Source organism: Euleptes europaea, chromosome 12 (genome assembly GCF_029931775.1).
Source record: "Euleptes europaea isolate rEulEur1 chromosome 12, rEulEur1.hap1, whole genome shotgun sequence".
NCBI classification, from domain to species: domain Eukaryota; kingdom Metazoa; phylum Chordata; class Lepidosauria; order Squamata; family Sphaerodactylidae; genus Euleptes; species Euleptes europaea.
In genome coordinates, this window is record NC_079323.1 from 18568568 (window position 1) to 18591230 (window position 22663).

The 22663-nt window shown below is 44.3% G+C and overlaps 1 protein-coding gene across 1 annotated transcript in view; it reads right to left on the reverse strand.

Moving 5' to 3' along the window:
- Positions 1-21814, reverse strand: part of ALKBH8 (alkB homolog 8, tRNA methyltransferase) — a 55522-nt gene extending 33708 nt beyond the window's left edge. The window contains exons 1-6 of the mRNA XM_056858593.1: positions 21661-21814; positions 18099-18339; positions 13668-13799; positions 12194-12289; positions 10106-10210; positions 8096-8166 (exon numbers count right to left, since the gene is read on the reverse strand). Of these exons, the coding sequence (XP_056714571.1) occupies positions 8096-8166; positions 10106-10210; positions 12194-12289; positions 13668-13799; positions 18099-18339; positions 21661-21795 (780 nt within the window). The 5' untranslated portion in view covers positions 21796-21814. The remainder of the gene's footprint in view (positions 1-8095; positions 8167-10105; positions 10211-12193; positions 12290-13667; positions 13800-18098; positions 18340-21660) is intronic.
- Positions 21815-22663: the final 849 nt, after the last annotated feature.

Here is a 22663-nt window from a genome sequence, read left to right on the forward strand (position 1 = left end):
GTTCTGTTGTACATCCACAACTTGTAAAAACAGATCTGAAAATTGAAAACTGTGAGACAGAATTTTATGCCAAGCAAAACGAACTTTAGTAAAAGCTTATTATTGGTTCTGCTCGTTTCATAGCTTTGCTAAAGGAAATCCTGATTCTTCCTAATTCTAACTCATCCCATAGACTTAAACCACTAATATCAGATTGTAGTTTTTACATTAGTTGGGCTGGAGTTGAAGCAATGCTCCTGAAACCAACACTGGTAGTTTATGTATCTCTGGAGACACCATATGGAAGCTAGGAATATAGCAGCTGCACCTAAGTAAGCAGCTTAAGAAACTGATGTTTTCCAGGCAAGCGTCTTTAGGCCAAAGAGATATTTGCCCAACATTTGCAAAATGTAGTCCAAGTGTTAGGTTATTTTTTTTAATGATACTATTCATTTATACTCCACTTTTCTCCCCAGTGGGGATCCAAAGTGGCTTACAACATTCTTCTCTTCTTCATTTTATCCTCACACCAACCCTGTGAGGTAAGTTAAGCTGAGAGTGTGAGACTGGTCCATGATCACCCCGATTGTCCACGGCAGAGCGGGGATTCAAGTCTGGGTATCCCAGATCCTAGCCTAACACTCCAACCACTACACCATCTGGGTTTTCACTATGCCACACAATATCTTGGACGGCTGCTGCCAGCAGAGTAGACAACTGACCTTGGAGGAAGAGGAGTTTATTAGTACTACTTATTTATACCTCACTTTTCTCCTCTGTGAGGAGGACCCAAAGTGACCGATGACATCATTTTCTTCTCCCCCATTTTATCCTCACTATAATCTGCAGGATAGGTTTTGCAGAAAGTCTTGCGACTGGCCCAAGTTCATCCAACAAGCTTCCAATGGAAGAGTGGGGATTCGAATCTGGGTGTCCCAGATCCTTGTCTGGCACTCTAACCAGTACAGCATGTTGGAATTTGCGGTTTAAGTCACCTTGCTATTAAAACAATGACATTCCATTAGAATCGGACATTTCAAAAATGTAATAAAGGTCAAGGATCTGTTGCATGCGTAATGAAAATATGAATTACAAATCATAAAAAGGATAGCTAGATTCGAGTCCAGAAGCACTTCAGAGACCAACAAGATTTTCAGGGTATAAGTCAATGCTCCCTCTGTCAAAAAGGATGCTCATGATATCTTCCTTGTTGTACTGGCTCCAAAAAGATATCATTACATTCATTTGTACAGTTTTTAAGGCAGAAGGTCCAAAATTTGGCAATAAAAGAATGCTATACTCTGTGTTCAGAAGCAGAACACATTTCTTTCTAGCTCAGCTTGAGGTGTTTCTTCCCCTTCTGTCACAGGTGGCTGTTTTGATCTGGCAGCTCCTGTTGATTACTACACCACCCCATCTTAATGAATGATCTTAATGAACTCTTAATAGATTGCAGATTTGTATTTTCAAATGACATTCTGGGGAGCCCTGAAGATTAGTAACGTGGCAGTCTTCTCCTAAAGACAGCTTTCTTATCATTACTGGTCTTCTTCTCTAACGTGCAGACACGGGGGGGGGGGGAGTTGGAGGTATTCTAAGGTGTAGCCTCCAGAGGAGGAGGAGGTCGGACATCTGCCAACGCTCCCAAATTGGCCAACAGCCCAGTACCCAAACAATGCCACCACTGTCTAGGGAGCTCCCAGGAAGGTAAGAGGCAATGTGAATCCCCAGTTTTCATCCTAGATAAGGGGGACCGTTGAGGGCACTCTGCCCAACGTCCCCAGAGTCCTAGATCTGACACTTGTAATCTTCACAAAAGTAGCAGCAGAGCTCAATAGCACCCTGCGTAGATTGTCTTGTGTGTGCTAAGATGAGCCAGAAAAGTTCCATGGCAGGTGCACAGAAATTCCTTGATAAACTAATCAGGCAGTAGGGATTATAGGAGTCCTCCTCCAGCCTAACAGGAGCCCCATGGCACGGAGAGATAAGCTACAGTACTGCAGTCAAAAGCTCTGCTCATGACCTGAGTTCGATCCCAACAGAAGTTGGTTTCAGGCAGCCGGCTCAAGGTTGACTCAGCCTTCCATCCTTCTGAGGTCGGTAAAAGGAGTACCCAGCTTGCTGGGGGTAAAGTGTAGATGACTGGGGAAGGCAATGGCAAACCACCCCGTAAACATAGACTGCCTAGTAAATGACAGGATGTGACGTCACCCCATGGGTCAGTAATAACCCGGTGCGTGCACAGGGGGACTACCTTTACCTTTTACTTCTAGCCTAAGCAGCTTTTATTTTAGGTGGCTGTTCAGTTGAGGGAAGAGCCACTAATGTTGCAGAAAGGCTCCTTTGGCTGGAGGAAGGCGTCGAACTTTGCCTAAAGAAGTGCTAGAATCCTGTCTATTTTTGTCAAAAAAGTTCCCTGACAGCAGAAAGTTTCAAAAACACTGGTTTAAAGCAGTGATATTTTTCTTTTCAGGTGCCGCATTCTCCCTTCTGCACTACATTTCAGATTGTAGCATAATCACCACTTACAAAGCTCTGGCCGTAATACCTGGCTTTAATACCTCGCTAGACTTCTTGAAAGATATTGAGCCACTGAGTTTTCTACCCATGGCAAGAGGATAATGCTGCTTCCCCACCTCACGGTAATGTGATTAACTGCAACAAACTTTCAAAGTGCTCATTTGCCTTCATAGCTGGAGGTCAGATTAAAAACCTGAACAGCAGACAGACCAAGTTGGGGAAGCTAATATAGAAATCTGGACACACGATTCTTTTGACCTTTCGAGAAAAATAAAAGCATGAATAGCTTTCCCATTCTCATTATGTGATTCTCTTCATTTTGAATGCAATCGTAAAGTAAAATTCAATGCAGGAGAGGAGAAAAGAAAAATGACCAAGGAACTACTTGCAAAATGAAGAGGGCTTTTAAAAAAAAAGTCACATTTCTTAGTGGAGATGTATTTTAAAGGAAGAGCTAAAAGGGTTGTCCAAAAAATCTAGTTCTCGTGGCTCATAATAACTGGGAATTCTAGATGAGGGATGCACATCAAACAAAGCATCTAATTAGCTCAGCGGCTCTTAGACAAATATTGCAATGTGTTTCAAGATATTCACACAGATGTGTATCGACACTGGGTATACGTACAGAAGACTGCTAATGCGTGTAGATCTCTTCTGCTGGGTTGAACTGCCTGAGGAATGTTCATCTTTCTCAGGTTAACATGTGGGACGCAGCAAACAAAAGCACTGTAGCGTGCCATTAAGAACACAAGAAAGGCCATGCTGGATCAGACCAAGGCCCATCAAGTCCAGCAGTCTGTTCACACAGTGGCCAACCAGGTGCCTCTAGGAAGCCCACAAGCAAGACAACTGCAGCAGCACCATCCTGCCTGTGTTCCCCAGCACCGAATTTAATAGGCAGGCTCTTCTGATCTTGGAGACAATAGGTATGCATCATGACTAGAATCCATTTTGACTAGTAGCCATGAACACCCCTCTCCTCCATGAACACGTCCACTCCCTCTTAAAGCCTTCCAAGTTGGCAGCCATCCCCACAACCTGGGGCAGGGAGTTCCACAGTTTAACTATGTGCTGGGTGAAGAACATTATGGCTGAGACATCATTCAGAGAAATCACAAACAATAACTGTCTCTAAAAGTAAAATTGCTGCCTCCCCCACCCATGCAGTTGACAAAATCCACACGAAGGGGCCACCCACAGACAAGAGAATGGTCTCTACCTATTTGGGAAATTCCCAAGATATGCAGAAAAACATGTCTTTGTAAATTAAACAAAAGGAAGAAAGATTTTAAACAATCTGGTAAGGGCTGAAAATGCTTTAGAAGGTACGGAATGCTGAAAGCATTTGAGTGTCAAATAAAGGGATCAATCTGCTGAACTCCCTGCAAGTAGAGATTCCCAAACTGTACCCCCCTGATTCTTCATGGACCCCCCCAATCCTAAAAAGTTGCCCATAATTTAATTTCTTCTTCCTTTCTCATTTAATAATTTGTACGTCTGTTTAGTTTGCAAAGTCCTATACAATCACAGTGCGAGGTGTTGGATGTTGTACAAGACACATTAGAGTACCATCAGAAGCCGTGCCAGAGGGAAAAGCCTACAAGAGCAGCTACCAATCTCCTTGGAGATTATAACTAAGCAATTACGGATGCTTTCAACATAGAAGGGAATTAGTATTCCACTATGAAAAGCCATCAAACATTTGGATGAAACACAGGCTTTGGGATATTCCGTTGACGAGATCACAGACTTCACAGGTGCTTCTCAAGAGAAGAATATGAATGCCAAACTGTTCTTAAGAAGAGGTAGAGACTTTTTTTTTTATTTTACTGCCAGATGAATCACTGGGTTTTCATGGAACTTGGAAGTGTATCTCAGCAGTGTGTGTGTGTGTTAAGTGCCGTCAAGTCGCTTCCGACTCATGGCGACCCTATGAGTCAACGTCCTCCAAAATGTCCTGTCTTTGACAGCCTTGCTCAGATCTTGCAAACTGAGGGCTGTGGCTTCCTTTATTGAGTCAATCTATCTCTTGCTGGGTCTTCCTCTTTTCCTGCTGCCTTCAACTTTTCCTAGCATGACTGTCTTTTCTAGTGACTCTTGCCTTCTCATAATGTTACCAAAATACGATAGCCTCAGTTTAGGCATTTTAGCTTCTTGGATCAGTTCAGGCTTGATTTGATCTAGAACCCATCTGTAACCTATAATCTCAGCAGTAGAACAGGAAAATGTTCACCTTTCTCAGGTTAACATGTGGTACACATTATCACCATTTCCCCCCAAATGTTGCTTCCTGTGTTTGGCAAAATAATGAGACAGGCAGACCTAATGCATTCCGTTTCAATTTACGGAAACCTGCTTCCAAAGGACAGCAAGCTTTCCTTGGCAGATTAATCAACTAAAAATACAGCTAAAGTATTCTGTTGTGTTATTGCAATGGGTAATGAAAATGAAATGTGATGTTTTATGGACACCGTCGACTGCCAAAAAGACAAATAAATCGGTTCTAGATCAAATCAAGCCTGAACTCTCCCTAGAAGCTATAGTGACTAAACTGAGGCTACTATACTTTGGACACACTATGAGAACATGAAAAGAGTAGGAGTCCAGTAGCACCTTAAAAACTAGCAATATTTCTGACAGGGTATAAGCTTTTGTGAGTCACAGCTCACTTCTTATGAGATATGAGAAGATGAGGATGCTAGGGAAAGTCAAAGGTAGCAGGAAAAGAGGAAGACCCAACATGAGATGGATTGACTCGATCACCGAAGCCACAGCCCTCAGTTTGCAAGACTTGAACAATAGGACATTTTGGAGGTCATTAACTCATGGGGTAGCCGTAAGTAGGAAGCGGCTTGACAGCACTTAAGACACACACACAGTGAAAATGAAAATATTTAATATTCTACAAGATAGGCAAGACCACCTTTAATTCTATCTGAAGGACTTCCTTTTCCATCTAATCTGGCTGTTCAGGTGGGATCACTATTTGAGGCTTTCCTACAGATGTCCCCAACCTTGAGAGGTTTAGCAGGCGTCTATCACAAAGGGCCTTCTCTGTGGTTGTGCCCCAAGGATGAAACTGCTTCCTAAGAGATAGTTCAGCCAATACCATCTTTGTTGGCTCCAGGCAAACTCCATCTGTGATTTTAGAGGGGGTGTGGGGAGGAGTCTGGTTTTTGCCTGAGGCGGCCTAGATTTATAATCTTATTGCTCTTGTGGAACTGCACTCTTCATTTTTGTTTTCAGAATGGCTGCCATGATGGTACGTGATTTTATCAACCTACGTTTGTTTAGTGCGAGCTGCCATGAATGTCCATTTTTTGAAGACAGAAAACTGGCTCGTCCGTTCTTTTAAGCAATTAAGCGGCAGCTTTTCTTCCTTAAGTTTTAAGTTTCTCTACAATTCCTTCAAAATCTCAACCAAAAAAGGCACCTATAATGAGATCACTATAATAAAAACGCAAATGCATTTAAATTAATGGATCCACAGTCATTCCCCTTACAGCAAACTCTTTCAGAAAGCTTGGCTTATGGTGTACTCAATGCATAATTAGTTAGAAATGCAGAGGTTTATCTCTCCCCTCAGTCTTCCACCTCTGCTTTTATCTCCTCCTCTAAAGAAAGACTCTTGAACACACCTATGTCAGCCTTCATCACTGACAGCAGAAGATAAAAAGCCCCTAGGAGTCTCTGCCTACCAAGTTGGACTAAGATGGAAAAACTGCATCAGTGCCTCTGTATATTATTTTTTTAAACTCTGTAAAATAAAATATCTTTATTTGCAACGATTTCTTAGGCAGAGGCTCCCTGCAGGAATCCTTCTGGTAGCTACTTCTAAGAAATCCTCATCTTGTATTAAAAAATTCAACAGGTGGGCTAAGAATGGCTCCAGGGCAAAGTGAGGAGCAGGCAAATCCTTTCTTCCTCCTCTAGGCAACTTCCTTTAATATATATATTAAGACCATCAGCTTTTCTGAAATGAGCTGTCAGCAAATGTCTAAAATAACGAGTGTTCAGGGCAGAGAAAGTCCATTGTGCACAATTTTTTTTTTTTTTTTTTTGCTGTCCTGAAAGCAACGCAAGAAACTTGGACAGGGGCCTGGTTTCTCATCCGAAGCAAGCAAAGGAACCAGCACAAAACAAGCAAAGGTTGGTGTTGCACTCCAAGCTTTAGCTGTGGGTTGCAGGCGAAATGTGACTGGCGGTGGCAAGACCACAGGGAACTGTCGCAGTAGTGAAGAGGCAGAGATACGTGGCCATTGGGACAGCGAAACAGCCCAAGAGAAAGGAGAATCAAGGGGCCCAGATGCTGAAGGCTCCCTTGGCTCAGCCCCTGGGGAAGGCTGGGGAAGGTAACAGATGCCCAGGGTTCCCCCCCCACAGGACTTTCCAGGTAAAGTTAAAGGGCCCGTCTGCCCCTGAAAGCAGCGCCAAAATAAGCAGGAGCAACAAACCCTGAATGACTGACTAGCAAGGGGAAGGAGACAAGACTGCCAAACCTGCTGGCAGGTATTTAAATCTGCCAAGTCTCTGGCAGCAAAGAGGAAGAGGAAGAAGAAGAGTTGGTTTTTATATGCCGACTTTCTCTACAACTTAAGGCAGAATCAAACTGACTTTCAATCACCTTCCCTTCACCTCCCCACAACAGACACCCTGTGAGGTGGGTGGGGCTGAGAGCATATGACTAGCCCAAAATCACCCAGCTGGCTTCATGTGTAAGAGTGGGGAAACAAATCCAGTTCACCAGATTAGCCTCCGCCGCTCATGTAGAGGAGTTGGGAATCAAACCCGGTTCTCCAGATCAGAATCCACAGCTCCAAACCACCACTCTTAACCACTGCACCATGCTGGCAAAGTAGAACTCCTCTCAGGAAGAAAAAAAATGCAGGGTGGATTAACCCCTTCCTCCCACAATCCTACAAAGAATTGCATTGTCACATTCCATATTTGCTAAAAATTATGCTTGTGCTACCAAAAATAATAAAAACCACTTATCAAAGGAGCAAAAAGCCCATACCGACTAAAGTCATGGAGAAAATGTGCTAACTGCAACCCAGCCTCTGTGAACAGCCTCACTGTTGTGTTCAGAACTGAGTAAACTTTCCACAGATTTTTCATTTCACTACACTGTGGGAAGCCAACATGGTGTAGTGGTTAAGAGCGGTGGACTCTAAACTGGAGAACCGGGTTTGATTCCCCACTCCTCCACATGAGTGGAGGACTCTAATCTGGTAAACCAGGTTGGTTTCCCCACTCCTCCACATGAAGCCAGCTGGGAGACATTGGGCTAGTCACAGTTCTCTTTGAACTCTCTCAGCCTCACCTACCTCACAAGGTGTCTGTTGTGGGGAGAGGAAGGGAAGGAGACTGTAAGCCGGTTTGACTCTCCTTTTTAAAAAGGTCAAGAAAATCTGCATATAAAAACCAACTCTTCTTCTCCAGCCACCCCTACTTTTCAGCCAAGGTATCTAACCATTAGTGGTGAGAGCTGTACATGCAAGCTCAAGTCACATCTGATTTACATTTAACATCAAAGAGAAATAACACCCCAGCTCATTCAGAGCCCAAAACATTCAGAAGAAATCTCTAACATTACCTTGGCTCCTAAACTGAGAGAAATTATCTCATCCTCAAAAGCAGAATGTGTATCTATATGAGGGGGGATACCTGAAACATAAAACAAAGTGGTAGCTAAGTAAATAACAGCAAAGAACATCTCTCTCACTCACTCTCTCTCTTTTTCAACCTTTCATCCTCATCGGCTCACAGAAGAATGTCCAATACCATCTACAGCCTTCCTAGCAAAGTTTTGCTTTAAGAACAGAGATGCAAGACGCTCACTGTGAAAGAGCAACACCTGTGAGTACTAGGAATGGCTCAGTGGCAGAGCATCTGCACAGCAGGTAAAAGGTCCCAGGCTTCAATCCCCTGTATCTGCGGTTAAATGGATCAAATAGTAGGTGATGTAAAAGACCTCCGCCTAAGACCTTGGAGAGCTGCTGCCAGTCTAAGTAGACAACACTGACCTTGACGAAACAATGGTCTGATTCAGTATAAGGCAATTTTCCATGTGTTCAGGATGGGACTAAACCTTGCGGCAGATGCTGAGACCCAAAACAGCTCTTCCTCTCTCCCCATGAAGTCTCGAAAAACTAAAGGCATGGTGTGATGTCATCATGCCATAAATTTCCCATGCTCCACTTCACTGGCTGCAGATTGTGGGGGAGAGGAAACTCACAAAGCTGTGACGTCACGTTATGTATTTTCGTATCACTGCATATTATTGCAGAGAGAATGAAATACAGTACTGCCATTTTCTTGGTAAGTCCAAGGGACAAACCACTTAGGGGAGTAACATGCACAGACAGAAAAGTGAGTATCCAACTGCCAGCACCTGGAACAGAAGATGGGGTGAAAGGGTTTGGGAAGGTGCTAGAAACAAGGGGAGAAGGGTTTGGGGAGAAACAAAGGGGTCTGGAGGGAGAAACAAGGGTATGGAGATGCTATCCTAGAGCAACACTATGCATCAGAGGGAATGGAAGGCTCCCCGATGTAATTATTGTATGCAATAAAATGTACGAAGATGCTCGTAGACCACGAGGTGAACTAGAAATCAAATAAACAGGCAATATTTAATACACTCACAGAAGGATTCATCTTTCTTTTCCTGGTACATTTCAAAAGCAGGCCATTCAGACAACCCGATTAAGGCAACAACAGATGACCAAATCAATACAACTGACTGTTGAACCAGTGAACAAACAGGCTAGAATTTTTATTGTGCCTCTGCAGGACATTAACTGGCATTAATTATCTGTGTTGTTATTATTATTATTGGTTTATTTATTGTGCGCTTCACCCTCAATCCCCAGCCGTAGCCGGGCTCAGCGTGGCTAACAACATACAGTCCCTACAATAATAACTATTAAATACCATAAAATCATCATTGACAAAACTATACAAAACTCTATACAAGATCAGCAAGTAAATAATGGATGGCGCTCATAAATAAAAGAGCCACTGCAGCTTTCAAGCAGCCAGGGCCCTCAAAGGATTGAAAACCAGGTATAAATACAGTAGGGGGAAGGGGTAGGGCGGCCAGCTCAGATGGAAGAACCGCAGCTGTCCTCAACCGTAGGCCTGGTAGAACAACTCCATTTTACAGACCCTTCAATGAGGACAAACAGGGCATTAGCTGGAGAAGCAGGGACCGTATTCCCCATCCACACGAACATATGCAGCTGCCTTATGCCGAGCCAGACCACTGGTCTGTCAAAGTCAGTATTGTCTCCAAGGTCTCAGGCAGAGGTCGTCCTCTCCTACATGTTCCTTTTAGCTGGAGATGCTGGGCATTGAACCTGGGCCCTTCTACACAGAAAGCGGACGCTCTACTACGAAGCCTTGATATGTCACAGAAGAACAACATCCTCCTTTATATTCTGCCACAATCTTTAAATAAATGAGGAAGATCTTCTTAAGTTTGAACAAAGAAGCCTCACAGAAAGATAGTCTTCACTACTGCATCAATATGTTGGATTCTTTTGGGTGTGGTAAGTTTGAGGCTAGACAATCAGATACAGGGAGTTAAGGGAATACATGTACATACCTTGTCCAGGGTCATACTGATTTACAGTTAATTGATCAGGTTTCTGCTTAATGTATCCCAACTTCAGGCACTTTGCAAGAAGCACGTTACAGAGATCTGGGAGACCTGATGTTGCAAATAAAAGAAATAAGTGTTTTCTAAGTCTTTTTCACCCCCGGGAATTTCTGTGCAACTGGAGATGAACAAATCTGCAAAGTTTAACTCTGGAAACTTCATACAGAAGGCCAGTCGGGTACCATAAAAAGCAGAATACCTCAACTGCCTTAAGATTTTTTTGTACGCTGAGCCAGTTTTAATGGCTGTGTAAATGCCTGCATAGTTTTAAAAGTTACTTGTCATGCCATTGTACAAGAAGAGCATATTGAAATTCTCACATGGGGTTTTCACATGTCTTCAAGGCACATGCGTAACCTGCACCCATCTAGTCTAAACAGAACTTGGTTTGAACAATTAAAAAACAGCACTAGCCGCAAGTCCAAACAAGCTATTCATGACTAGACAATCACTGCAGTATGTCATCTCTTATGGCCACAAGCTTGTTTCTTTGATGGTAGCATCTGTTTACATACTAATGAGATGTTTGAGAAAACCTGGTTGGCCACTGTGTGAACAGACTGCTGGACTTGATGGGCCTTGGTCTGATCCAGCAGGGCCTTCCTTATGTTCTTATGACAACACTGTGTTATTACTTAGCCAACCTGCGCCTCCTATTTGATGCAAGTTAATTTTGCTGTGGGATGTCATTGATATGATTACTGTCTTAAAATATAAATTCTGGCCCAAGATGCCTGCTACCTGCTACGACTTAAGATTTTGACTCCTGATGGAAGGCAGAAAAAGAAAAGCAGAAAAAATAGCCTAAGAGCTATTTCCAAATTTCATAGAATCATAAAGTTGGAAGGGACCACCAGGGTCATCTAATCCAACCCCCTGCACAATGCAGGAAATTCACAACTACCTCCCCCCCACGCCCCCAGTGACCCTAATTCCATGCCCAGAAGATAGCCAAGATGCCCTCCCTTTCATTACATTTTATTGTTATGGCCATTGGCCAGCACAGTCGTCCCTTTCATGATCTGCCTAAGGTCATAGAATCAGCATTGCTGACAAATGGCCATCTAGCCTCTGCTTAAAAACCTCCAGGGAAGGAGAGCTTACCACCTCCTGAGGAAGCCTGTTTCACTGAGGAACCACTCTGTTAGAAAATTCTTCCTAATGTCTAGGCGAAACTCTTTTTATTTAATTTCAACCAGTTGGTTCTGGTCCCACCTTCTGGGGCAGCAGAAAACAACTCGACACCATCCTCTATATGACAGGCCTTCAAGTACTTGAAGATGGTAAAAAAAAAAAAAGGTAAAGGTCCCCTGTGCAAGCACCAGGTCATCCCTGACCCTTGGGGTGACGTCACATCCCAACGTTTACTAGGCAGACTTTGTTTATGGGGTGGTTTGCCAGTGCTTTCCCCAGTTGTCTACACTTTACCCCCAGCAAGCTGGGTGCTCATTTTACCAACCTCGGAAGGATGGAAGGCTGAGTCGACCTTGAGCCGGCTACCTGAAACCAACTTCCGTTGGGATCGAACTCAGGTCATGAGCAGAGCTTGGACTGCAGTACTGCAGCTTACCACTCTGATGGTTACTTGATGATTATTTATTCTTCCCTACATTGGCACATTGAGAAGTTGTAAGAAAATGACCAAAATACATATCTCTGTCAGACGAATCAGATATGGAAATGGAACTCCTGCCTTGAAAACTTCCGATGCCTTCCCCAGAGTTCATGTATCATACTCAAGTCAGACTTTCCTAACACTACAAAAACATGCTGCTTCGTGCATTTTCTGGATGATTTCCTAGCACTTTCAAACAGGATTTTGCTCAAATACATGCTTTATATGAAGGCACGGGGATTACAGTGCCACTCTACACAGAGATACTCCAGTATAAGTCCATAGGAATCAAAGTGCTTACACCAGAGTCACTCTGCATAGGATTGCACTGTGAATTACTTAACTGGTAAGAGCACTAAGCAGGGCTTTACAAAAATTCAACAGACATCAGATAAAGGACATTCCGATTAGATGCTCACCTCCGGGCAATGGGCGGTCTCTATCCACATTGTTGTTATCATACCGAAACTCATATCCAAAATGCTTTACTCTCCTGTGTTTCAAAGACTTCTGAGCTGTGAAATGGAATGGAAGTAACTTAACACTTCTTAAAAAAAATCATCACATGCTGGTATCAGTAAGCTTCAGTTGTTTGTGATGAAGAGAGAAAACTAAGGGGGTTCTCCAGTGCTTTTGTTTGTTTTTTAAAGAAAAGTGCTGGTACTCATATAACAGGTTGCACTGATTTCCACCAATTCCCCCCTTAGGAATAGAGGGAGCCCCCCACCCAAAAGGTGCCAGTAGTTAGTACTGGTGAGAGTACCACCACACACCAAAAAAAAAGCTCCGGGGTTCTCTAAGGAGTTTCACAGTCCTACAATCACCTATAGTTGAGGGCAGCCGTGGGTCTCAAATCTGCTGGCCTCCCTACACCACCCCCTCCAGATGATATATTATATCAACTGAGGGGGCAGCCTTCTGTCTATACCTCTGTCAGAATGATTGGAATGAGGCGCCATCTTGGGATTCGTGGGAATTGTTTTTAAATTGAGATTTTATTGCTTAAATTTAGGATTCACTGTTATTTTTATTGTTCTAATATTTCGTCGTATTTTTAAATGATGTTACCCACTCGGAGCCTGGCTTTGGCCAGGGAGGGAGGGCTACAAATCACAAAAATTAAAAAAATTAAAAAATAACACACACACACCGAGGAAGTGGTGGAGAGGAAACTGGGCTCCAAGGGATGCGAGCCCCAGGGTGTGCATTGTTGGAATCCAATTTCTCCCTCTGCCAAACAAGTGTTTCAGTGACAAAGCCAACCTACCCTGCCAAAAACTGTCAATTCTCACGAGTCCTAGTGTACCATAAGGAGGCAATGTGGTACAAACAACAGCCCTGGAGGTCGTTTGGCTGCTGCATTATTAGCAGAAGAAGAAGAGGAAAAGTTGGTTTTTATATGCCGACTTTCTCTTCCACTTAAGGAAGAATCAAACCGGCTTACAATCACCTTCCCTTCCCCTCCCCACAACAGACACCCTGTGGGGTAGGCGCGGCTAAGAGAGCTCAAAGAGAGCTGTGATTAGCCCAAAGTCACCCAGCTGGCTTCATGGGTAGGAGTGGGGAAACTATCCCAGTTCACCAGGTTAGCCTCTGCTGCTCGTGTAGAGGAGTGAGGAATCAAAACCGGTTCTCCAGATCAGAGTCCACCGCTCCAAACCACTGCTCTTAACCACTATACCATGCTGGTTCTCAAGGTGAACATCTATCTTGACACAATCAGTTGGTAGGGAGGGGGAGCCAAAGACAAGTTCATCGTGCCAAAAATCCCCTACTGAGCCCACAAATGGAGATTTTTGCCACGTAAAAAACAAAACAGTTCTTCTTGTCAGTAACAGACACAAAAAAACACAGTCCACCAGAAACGTTCGGAAAGCCAGATGTATTACTTACCATTTGGAATGACCTCATCTTCTGTCCAATCAATGCTTTCCAAAAGTTGCCTTTCTTCTTCAGGAGAAACCAGATCTTCAATTACCCTCAGGCCCGGAGGCAAGGCTGCAGGAGTTGTGACCTCCCAAGAAACTGCAGGAATAAAAATGTGAAGGCTCCCCATGAAAATTACACACTTGGTGTCCTTGCAAGCTGGCAGCAAGCTTATCAGAGTCACAGTTCATTTTTTTAAAAAAATAAGAAGTACTGAATTTATATAGATTTTTTAACCTTTCCTGTGCCCAAATCCTCTAGGCTGGAAGCCCTGTGTTTAGATAAAATGATAAAATGTTTAGATACAGACCACATCAAGATAAAACTATTAACCCCCTGCTCATCTCTGGACACTCGCCTAAGTGGGAGAAGCCTTATACGCGTCTGGAAAACCCACTAGCGAATTAAGTGGTCAAGCCAAATGGAATTGTCAACAGAGAGTAATTACCAGACACCGCAGGACAGTCCCTACACATTGTGATGTGTTACACACATACACACACACACAACACCTCTTTTTGGGACATAAAAATCTCAGTGTTTTGAAGATTCAAATGCCCGACTCCTCCGTCAAAAGAAAGGTCATCCTTTTCCCCAGCTGTTTCAGGTGAGATTGCAGCTGAATGCAGTTGTCTATTTCCAGGGCTCCTGAGGTTTCTCAGTTGCTAGCTGATGACAGGCAAAGAACGTCTACATGACCTACAGAACGGGAGCCAAGTATTTTTTTAAAAATGAGTATAGACCATTTCCCAATGTTCAAAGCAGCAGAGTGTCTAAAAGAGAAATCCTAAGGGGGGGCAGGGACAGCACAGCCACACCACCTCCTGAGCAGCTCGCTGGCCCGGCACCACAAGCCGGGCCAGCAATAATAGGAGCATGACTATTAGGTGCTGTGGAACACAGGCAGGATGGTGCTGCTGCAGTCGTCTTGTTTGTGGCTTCCCAGAGGCACCTGGTTGGCCACTGTGTGAACAGACTGCTGGACTTGATGGGCCTTGGTCTGATCCAGCAGGGCCTTTCTTATGTTCTTATGTAAGCCAAAAATGTCAAATTTCCAAAAAACCCATGAAGCTGGAGGGTGAGAGATTCAAAACAGGCAAAAGCAAGTATTTCTTCACACAACGCAGTTAAATTGTGGAACTCCCTGCCCAAGGATGTGGCGATGGCTGCCAACTTGGAAGGCTTTTAAGAGGGGAGTGGACATGTTCATGGAGGATAGGGCTATCCAAGGCTACTAGTCAAAATGGATACTAGTCATGATGCATGCCTATTCTATTATATTAGGTGCTGTGGTACACAGGCAGGATAATGCTGCTGCAGTTGTCTTGTCTGTGGGCTTCCTAGAGGCACCTGTCTGGCCACTGTGTGAACATGCTGCTGGACTTGATGGGCCTTGGTCTGATCCATCATGGCCTTTCTAATGTTCTTATGCACTTTCCAAAGTCAGAGCTGCAGATGAATCCATCTCTTTGACAAGGGAGAGTCTCTCAGTTAAGACATGTAGCTCCCCAGGTGCTTTCGGGAGAAAGACGCTTGGATGCCTGAGAACAATAGGAGCCCCAAAAGGGGTCTTGGATTCGGAAGTTCCACCAATATCAGTGCAATGAGCACTTCATCAACGGGCAGCCGGATCCTGAAGTTTTTAGAAAGTGGGCTGGGCCAGGATTGTTTTCACACACCCAGCAGGGCATCTGATTGGCTATGCATTTTTTTTTAAAACATTGCTTCAGCAGCAGCCTCTGTAGCTACACAAGCTCTGTATTGTGACTGAAGGTAAGCTGTGTGTGTGCAAACAAATATTATTAAACAGTATGTTCATTTTAAAAGCCATCCTGTTAAGCCGAGCGTCTGCTTGAAATGTTGGAAGAGTTTTTATTAGTTTTGCATAACCTCCCCCTGTGATGTTTTGTGGTTGGCTCTGCCTCTTGTGGCAGCCATTTTGTGGTTGCACCCATCACCCTGTGTCAGAAAGGTTCCTGCAGGCTCAAAAAGGTTGGGGATCTCTGGTGTAGTGCTCAGAACTTCAGGCCAGGATCTGGGAAACCCACATTCAAATCCCTACTCTGCCATGGAAGCCCGCTGGGTGACCCTGGTCGGTCATTCTCTCTCAGAATAACCCTCCTCACAGGGTTGCTGCTTTGTGGATAAAATGGAGGCATGGAGAATGATGTCACAAGCTGCTTTGGGTCCCCCAATGGGGAGAGCAGAGGGATATAAATGTCTAAATTAAAAAAAATTCTCTACTACTCAAGAAAGAATCGATCCAGTTTACGATCACTTTCCCTACCCCACAATAGACACCCTGTATAAAAAATAAAGAGTTTAATACGGTCCAAGACCAGCATAAAAACATACCAGATATACATACATAACATAACACATATAAAAGAGTATCAAGTGCGTGCCCCTATAACATCTTACAATCTCTCACTCATAAAAGCCGTTAAACGCATAATTTTAAATATATTACATAATTGGAATTAGCATAAATATAAATCTAAAAACACTCAACTATAAATCTAAAATCGCTCAACACACACCCTGTGAGGTAAGTGAGGCTGAGAGAGCTTGAAGAGAGCTGTGACTAGCCCAAGGCCACCCACTGGCTTCATGTGGAGGAGAGGGGAAACCAACCCGGTTCACCAGATTAGCCTCTGCCGCTCATGTGGAGGAGTGGGGAATCAAACCCGGTTCTCCAGATCAGACTCCACCGCTCCAAACCACAGCTCTTAACCACTACACCATGCTGGCTCTTCTGATGTGTATCCAGCTACTGATTGTGGTTTCTCAGAATAATCCTGCCACTCCCGGTTTCTTCTCTCTATGCCCCACCATGCTCCCCACCCCATCCCCCGCAGATCTGTGTGAATTCTGCCTTCAAAATTTCCCTTTGGGAGCGGCTGAAGGACATAACATCTTGCTGAACCATATACTTTTGTTCAGCCGGGCAAAATATCCAACAGAAACTGCCTCCATACCAAACACTGCTACTGCAGTCAAAAGTAGCCCACAACGGCTCCCCTTTCAAAGAGAGACGGAGTCAAGCACAAGACTGTGTTGCTTCCCAAGTGTTTAATTTATATCTGAAAGGTTCAGTGAAACAGAAAGGAGGGGCTATGAGCTGTAAAAGATTGTTGGGGCTTTTTCCAGAGTACAAAAGTGATTCTGTGAAACAGCTAGAGCTAGACGGAAGGGGTAGGGAGGTAACCAACCATCCCAACTATGGCTTGGATTGCCCTCATTGTCCCCACTCTTTCTTTGCCCATTTACTGCAGATGAACTACAGTGTGTGGGCTATGTGCCTAATGAGACTTTGCAAGCACCTGTGCAAGGAAGCTCAGAATAGCATCCAAGGATTCTGCTCAGAAGCAGGAAAAAAGATAAACAGCAACTTGGTTTTACAAGTGAACTAGTGGTGTACTCCACCACCAGTGTGGTGTAGTAATTAAGAGCGGTCTTTGGAGCAGTGAACTCTAATCTGGAGAGCCCGGTTTGATTTCCCCACTGCTCCACATGAGCAGCAGATGCTAATCTGGTGAACTGGGTTGGATTTCCCACTCCTACACAAAAGGCCAGCAGGGTGACCTTGGGCAAGTCACTCTCTCTCAGCCCCACCTACCTCACAGGGTGTCTGTTGTGGGGAGGGAAAGGAAAGGTGATTGTAAGCCAGTTTGGTTCTTCCTTAAGTGGTAGAGAAAGTCGGCATATAAAAACCAACTCTTCTTCTTCTTGTACTTGTATGATGTACATCCAGCAAACTAACCGGGGACTCTGTACACCAAACTGTGGTTAAACACAAACTCAGGACATTATGATTAATTATGGAAGTTACACCCTAGTAAGTACAAATAGGACCAAAGCCTTAAGCATATAATTACTTCTTTCCCCAGGGAACCAATAGGACTTGCAAGTATTCGAGCTGGCTGCATTGTATTCTAATTCCATTGAAATCAATGGACAACTTTCCAACTTTAATGGGGTGCAGAGTACACATAGTAAGAGAAGGGGGTAGCAGCCAGAAGAAAAGGAGGCAGGCAGCCTCAGTCAGCAGATCTGTATTAAAGGTAAAGATAGTCCCCTGTGCAAGCACCGGGTCATTACTGACCCATGGGGTGACGTCACGTCCCAACGTTTACTAGGCAGACTACGTTTACAGGGTGGTTTTTCAGTGCCTTCCCCAGTCATCTTCCCTTTACCCCCAGCAGCAAGCTGGGTACTCACTTTACAGACCTCGGAGGATGGAAGGCAGAGTCAACCTTGAGCCGGCTACCTGAAACCGACTTCTGTCTGGATCGAACTCAGGTCATGAGCAGAGCTTTTGACTGCAGTACTGCAGCTTACCACTCTGCGCCACGGGGCTCCTGCAGATCTGTATTAAACTGTGTAAAATGCAAATACCTTTTCCCACAAAGTTGACATAGAGAACAACGCCTTGGCTGGAGTTCTCCAACATTATCTCCTTCCCATTGAGAGTGTCATAGGCTCGCTTGCAGTCTTCTACCAACCCATATTTCACAAAGGAATAGGGTTTATTTGGTGGCATTAAGAGAGCTTCCACCGATCCACATTCTTCTACCACGTCAAGCAGTTGGCTTCTACTTACACCATTACCCAGTCCTCCATTAGCAACAACCAGGCTCTAATCAGCGGAAAGGATGGAGGCAAAAAAATAAACAAGACATGAATAATCAACACTAATTTCTTCCTCTGAGAACAGAATCTCATAAACACAGCAGAGCAATAAAGAGAAAATGAGGCCGCTAGCCCAGAAATGCCATGTGGTTAATTTTGCCTGATAATTTGAATGAAATGTTTAGATTTCAAATAGCTGGGTATATTATGATTAAAAAACCAAAGTGCTTACATATGCACGGCACTGATATTAATGGGTAATCAACGCACATAAAGTTATTCACAATGTTTAGCCACAAGATGTCTAAATATGCAGCAGGAAAAGAGGAAAACCCAACAAGAGTTGGATTTACTCAATAAAGGAAGCCACAGCCCTCAATTTGCACGATCTGAGCAAGGCTGTCAAAGACAGGACATTTTGGAGGACTTTGATTCATAGGGTGGCCATGAGTTGGAAGCGACTTGCCGGCACTTAACACTCACACCTCTACTACAGCCAACCAACCTGTGCAGCTGATAGTATTTATTTAACTCATTTAAAACATTTCTGTGCTGCCTTTCCACCCAAACAGGGTCCCCAAGGCGGCAAACATCCAACCATTAAAACATTCCAGACATTAAAACAGTGTTTAAAATACATTCATGTGTATATGAACTCTTTAAAAGAAATAAAGCATATAAACACACATAAAAGCACAAACAAGGAGGATAGTTAATAGGAGTTAGTGAGGGAACGCTAAACAAGATTTTAAAAGTCTTTACCCACTGGCAGAAGACAATGATAGAGGGAGACACACCAATCTCTTTAGGGAGGGAGTGCCAAAGTTTTGGAGCAATGACCAAGAAGGCCCTTTCTCGATTTGATACCCACCTAGGCTCAGATGATGGGCATCTGAAGCAGCTGATGGCTGCCAACTTGGAAGGCTTTAAGAGGGGAGTGGACATGTTCATGGAGGAGAGGGGTATTCATTGAAGCTCCTGGTACATGCAAGTTACTCCTCCCTGGGAATAAATGTTTCTGGTACTGGAAAGAGCTCCGGGAAGGCCGGAGGGCAGCTAAGATTCCAGACAGTCAGCGCTGTCCTCTGGCAGCTTGCAGAACCCAAGCCAACATCTTTCAGGCCTGCAGTGCAGATAGCAACTGGCCTTAATTGTGTGTTTCTTGCCCTGGGTTCCAGAGACAGATGGTAGACGCTGTTGGTTTATGCATGGGAGTTTTACCTGAGGTTCGTTGCTTGCTGGACCCACAGTTTCCTGTTGGGAATCTATGAACCAGCAGTCTCCAAGCTCAAATCAAGTCCCCGTCCCTTTAAATGCTACTTTGTAATTGGCTTACTTTGTAAAGCTTGTGTGTGTGTGTGTGTAAAGTGCCATCAAGTCGCAGACGACTTATGGCAACCCCTTTTGGGGGTTTACATGGCAAGAGACTAACAGAGGTGGTTTGCCAGTGCCTTCCTCTGCACAGCAACCCAGGTGTTCCTTGGTGGTCTCCCATCCAAATACTAACCAGGGCTGACCCTGCTTAGCTTCTGAGATCTGACGAGATCAGGCTAGCCTTGTAGAGCTTACTGTGAGAGAAAATCCCCCCAAAAAAACCCAATTGCTGCATAAATAATAATAATAAAGCATTTTAAGAACAAAAAACGGAGCAATCTGAAAGGAGGGGGGAATCCAAGCCTCAGTTTTAAAAAGCCTTTTTTCTGCTCCGAAAGAGTTCCGAGGAAGCATTTGAATCCCTGCCTCTTCACACACTGCTTTGAGAGAAACTAAGCTTGCGTGTCCCGTGCTTCGCCTTCTGCATGGGGATTTCACCCGGGCTGAGCTCAGGGGAGAGGGAAGAATCAGATTAACAGAGGAACAGGAAATCCTGAGATTTGTGAGGGCTGGCAGCGAGGTCATCTCTAAAGGACGGAAAACTCATGTATAACTCCAAGATACAACCAAGACAGACGGGGGCAAACGTGAGTGAAAGTACCCATGCATAAACGACCGCTGTCTGTTTAGCATCCCCCTAACTGCCCAACAGACCCTCTAGCTGTGCAGATGGAGGCGGTCTCACGAGACCAGCTCCAGGCTCCAAGGCAGGATGCAGAGGAAACACCACTTTAGTTTGTATTGGATGGAAGGATCGGGGATGGGCAGAAGCACAGAAGGCTCATCATGCCTATCATGCCACCTGGGAACCACCCAAGGCCATGGACTCCAACAGCAGCAACAGTGCCATAAGAGACAACAACAGGTGCAGCACACCTGCTGCTTTCGCCTACATCAGCACCCCCCAGCTTGTTTCCCATCTCAAGTGGGAAAGATAGTGGTAGGTGGCTTGGATGGTAAACTGGTCCTGTGGTCTTGAGCCTAGTGCTGGAGGGCTCACAATTTATAATATTAGCACACCAAGTCCCCTTTTGCCTGGTCCATCTCAGGACATTGTGGCTGCCTTAGCAACCATGAGGTTGTCCCAGGTTATAATGAGTCCTACACAAGAAAAAGGGACACAACGGCAAGTGGGGTCCTTCAAGCATGGATGCCTAGTCCATGAAGGCCTTTAAAGGTTTTCTCATGTCCTACCTCACACTAAGGGCTCTTCCACATTCTCCTTTTTCTTGCTTGTGTGTGTGTGTGTGTGTGTGTGTGTGTGTTCTTTTACATATGTGTTTTGCTCCCTCTAGTGGTCAGTTCAATATTACATTGCTGTATGTCCAGCACATCTCCCTGTAGATTTAAAGCGTAGGTAAATATGCCGGGGAGGAGTCCCATGGCGCAGAGTGGTAAGCTGCAGTACTGCAGTCGAAGCTCTGCTCATGACCTGAGTTCGATCCCAACTGAAGTTGGTTTCAGGTAGCTGGCTCAAGGTTGACTCAGCCTTCCATCCTTCCGAGGTCGGTAAAATGAGTACCCAGCTTGCCGGGGGTAAAGGGAAGATGACTGGGGAAGGCACTGGCAAACCACCCAACAAACAAAGTCTGCCTAGTAGATGTCAGGATGTGACATCACCCCATGGGTCAGGAATGACCTGGTGCTTGCAGAGGGGACCTTTACCTTATTAAATATGCCGGACACACAGCGAAGTAATATTGAATTGACCACTACAGGGAGCAAAATATGTACAGAAAAGGGGGGGGGAATGAAGCAATGGGACACAAGTGATGAAAATAAGAATGCAGAAAAGCTCTAAGAACACTCATAAAGCTGTATTCATATGAACAGTTACTAAGGACTATGTCCCACTGAAATAAGTTGGGACTTATTTCCAATTCGACATGCTTAGGATCACAGTGCACAACTCACATTCGCCATTAGGATGGCAACAATCAGGCCTGCTAATTACCTTCGTAGGCAACGAGACACACTCAATGCCCTCATGCTTCAGTAAAGTATTTCTGGCCTTCATCTGTTTCTGTCGCAATTTCTTCTCGGTTTTACTGAGTTTCTGGTTCAGTTTTCTGACGCTGTCAATTTCCATGTAGAATACGTCATCGGAGGCCACTGGAAGAAAGAAATAACCCCCTTCAAAATTTCCTTGCAGGAAAAAGACAGCAAGTTCCAGATATTGCCACTTGCTGTCATCAATGTGAAAAACTACACAACAACCTTTTCCCCGTGCTCCTTCACAATTTCTAAAATCTACTGAACTCATCCTCAGCTCAGTCACATCCTAAGTCACTGCGCCACAACAGTGGAATTGCCTCTCCTTCAAGACAGTCAAAACTCAAGTGTCAAATGATAAACATAAGGATCACTGCATTTGGCTTACCTGTAAAGATTAGTGATCATCACCAGGAGGAACTTTGAACATTTGAAATGCACAGTATGTCTGCTAAGAACAGTGATTACAATTACAGGTTGTAGCAGAATATATTTTGGGATTCTGCAATCCTGCCGCTCAACTGCAAAAACTGCCATCAGGCACAGATTCTAGCACTCCAGAGATCTTTTGAACCCTTAATGCTGCAAAGCCAGGCTGAAATAGCTGTGAGCAACACACAGGAAAATCTTCGAAGCTAGAAAAGATAGCTAAGAAGGGTTTCCAGGGCCCAGAGGCAACAATATTAGTGTCATGTATCGCTCTTTTCCCCTTCTCATGACTGGCAGAAGCAGAATAAAACATGCACAATGAGTAAACATATGAAAATTTGTTTTGTTTGCAAAATTACACAAAGGACATAACCTAGCTACTCAGACACTTGGTTGCAGGTGCTTCAGAGCAAAGCATACATATCCTACAGTTGCATTTTACCTCTTTAAATCTATTGGTTACCTTCCTAATCCTTCTGGAAAGGGATATGCTAGTTATCTGACCCACTGCTGGTTAGTGGTTTCAATACCTATAA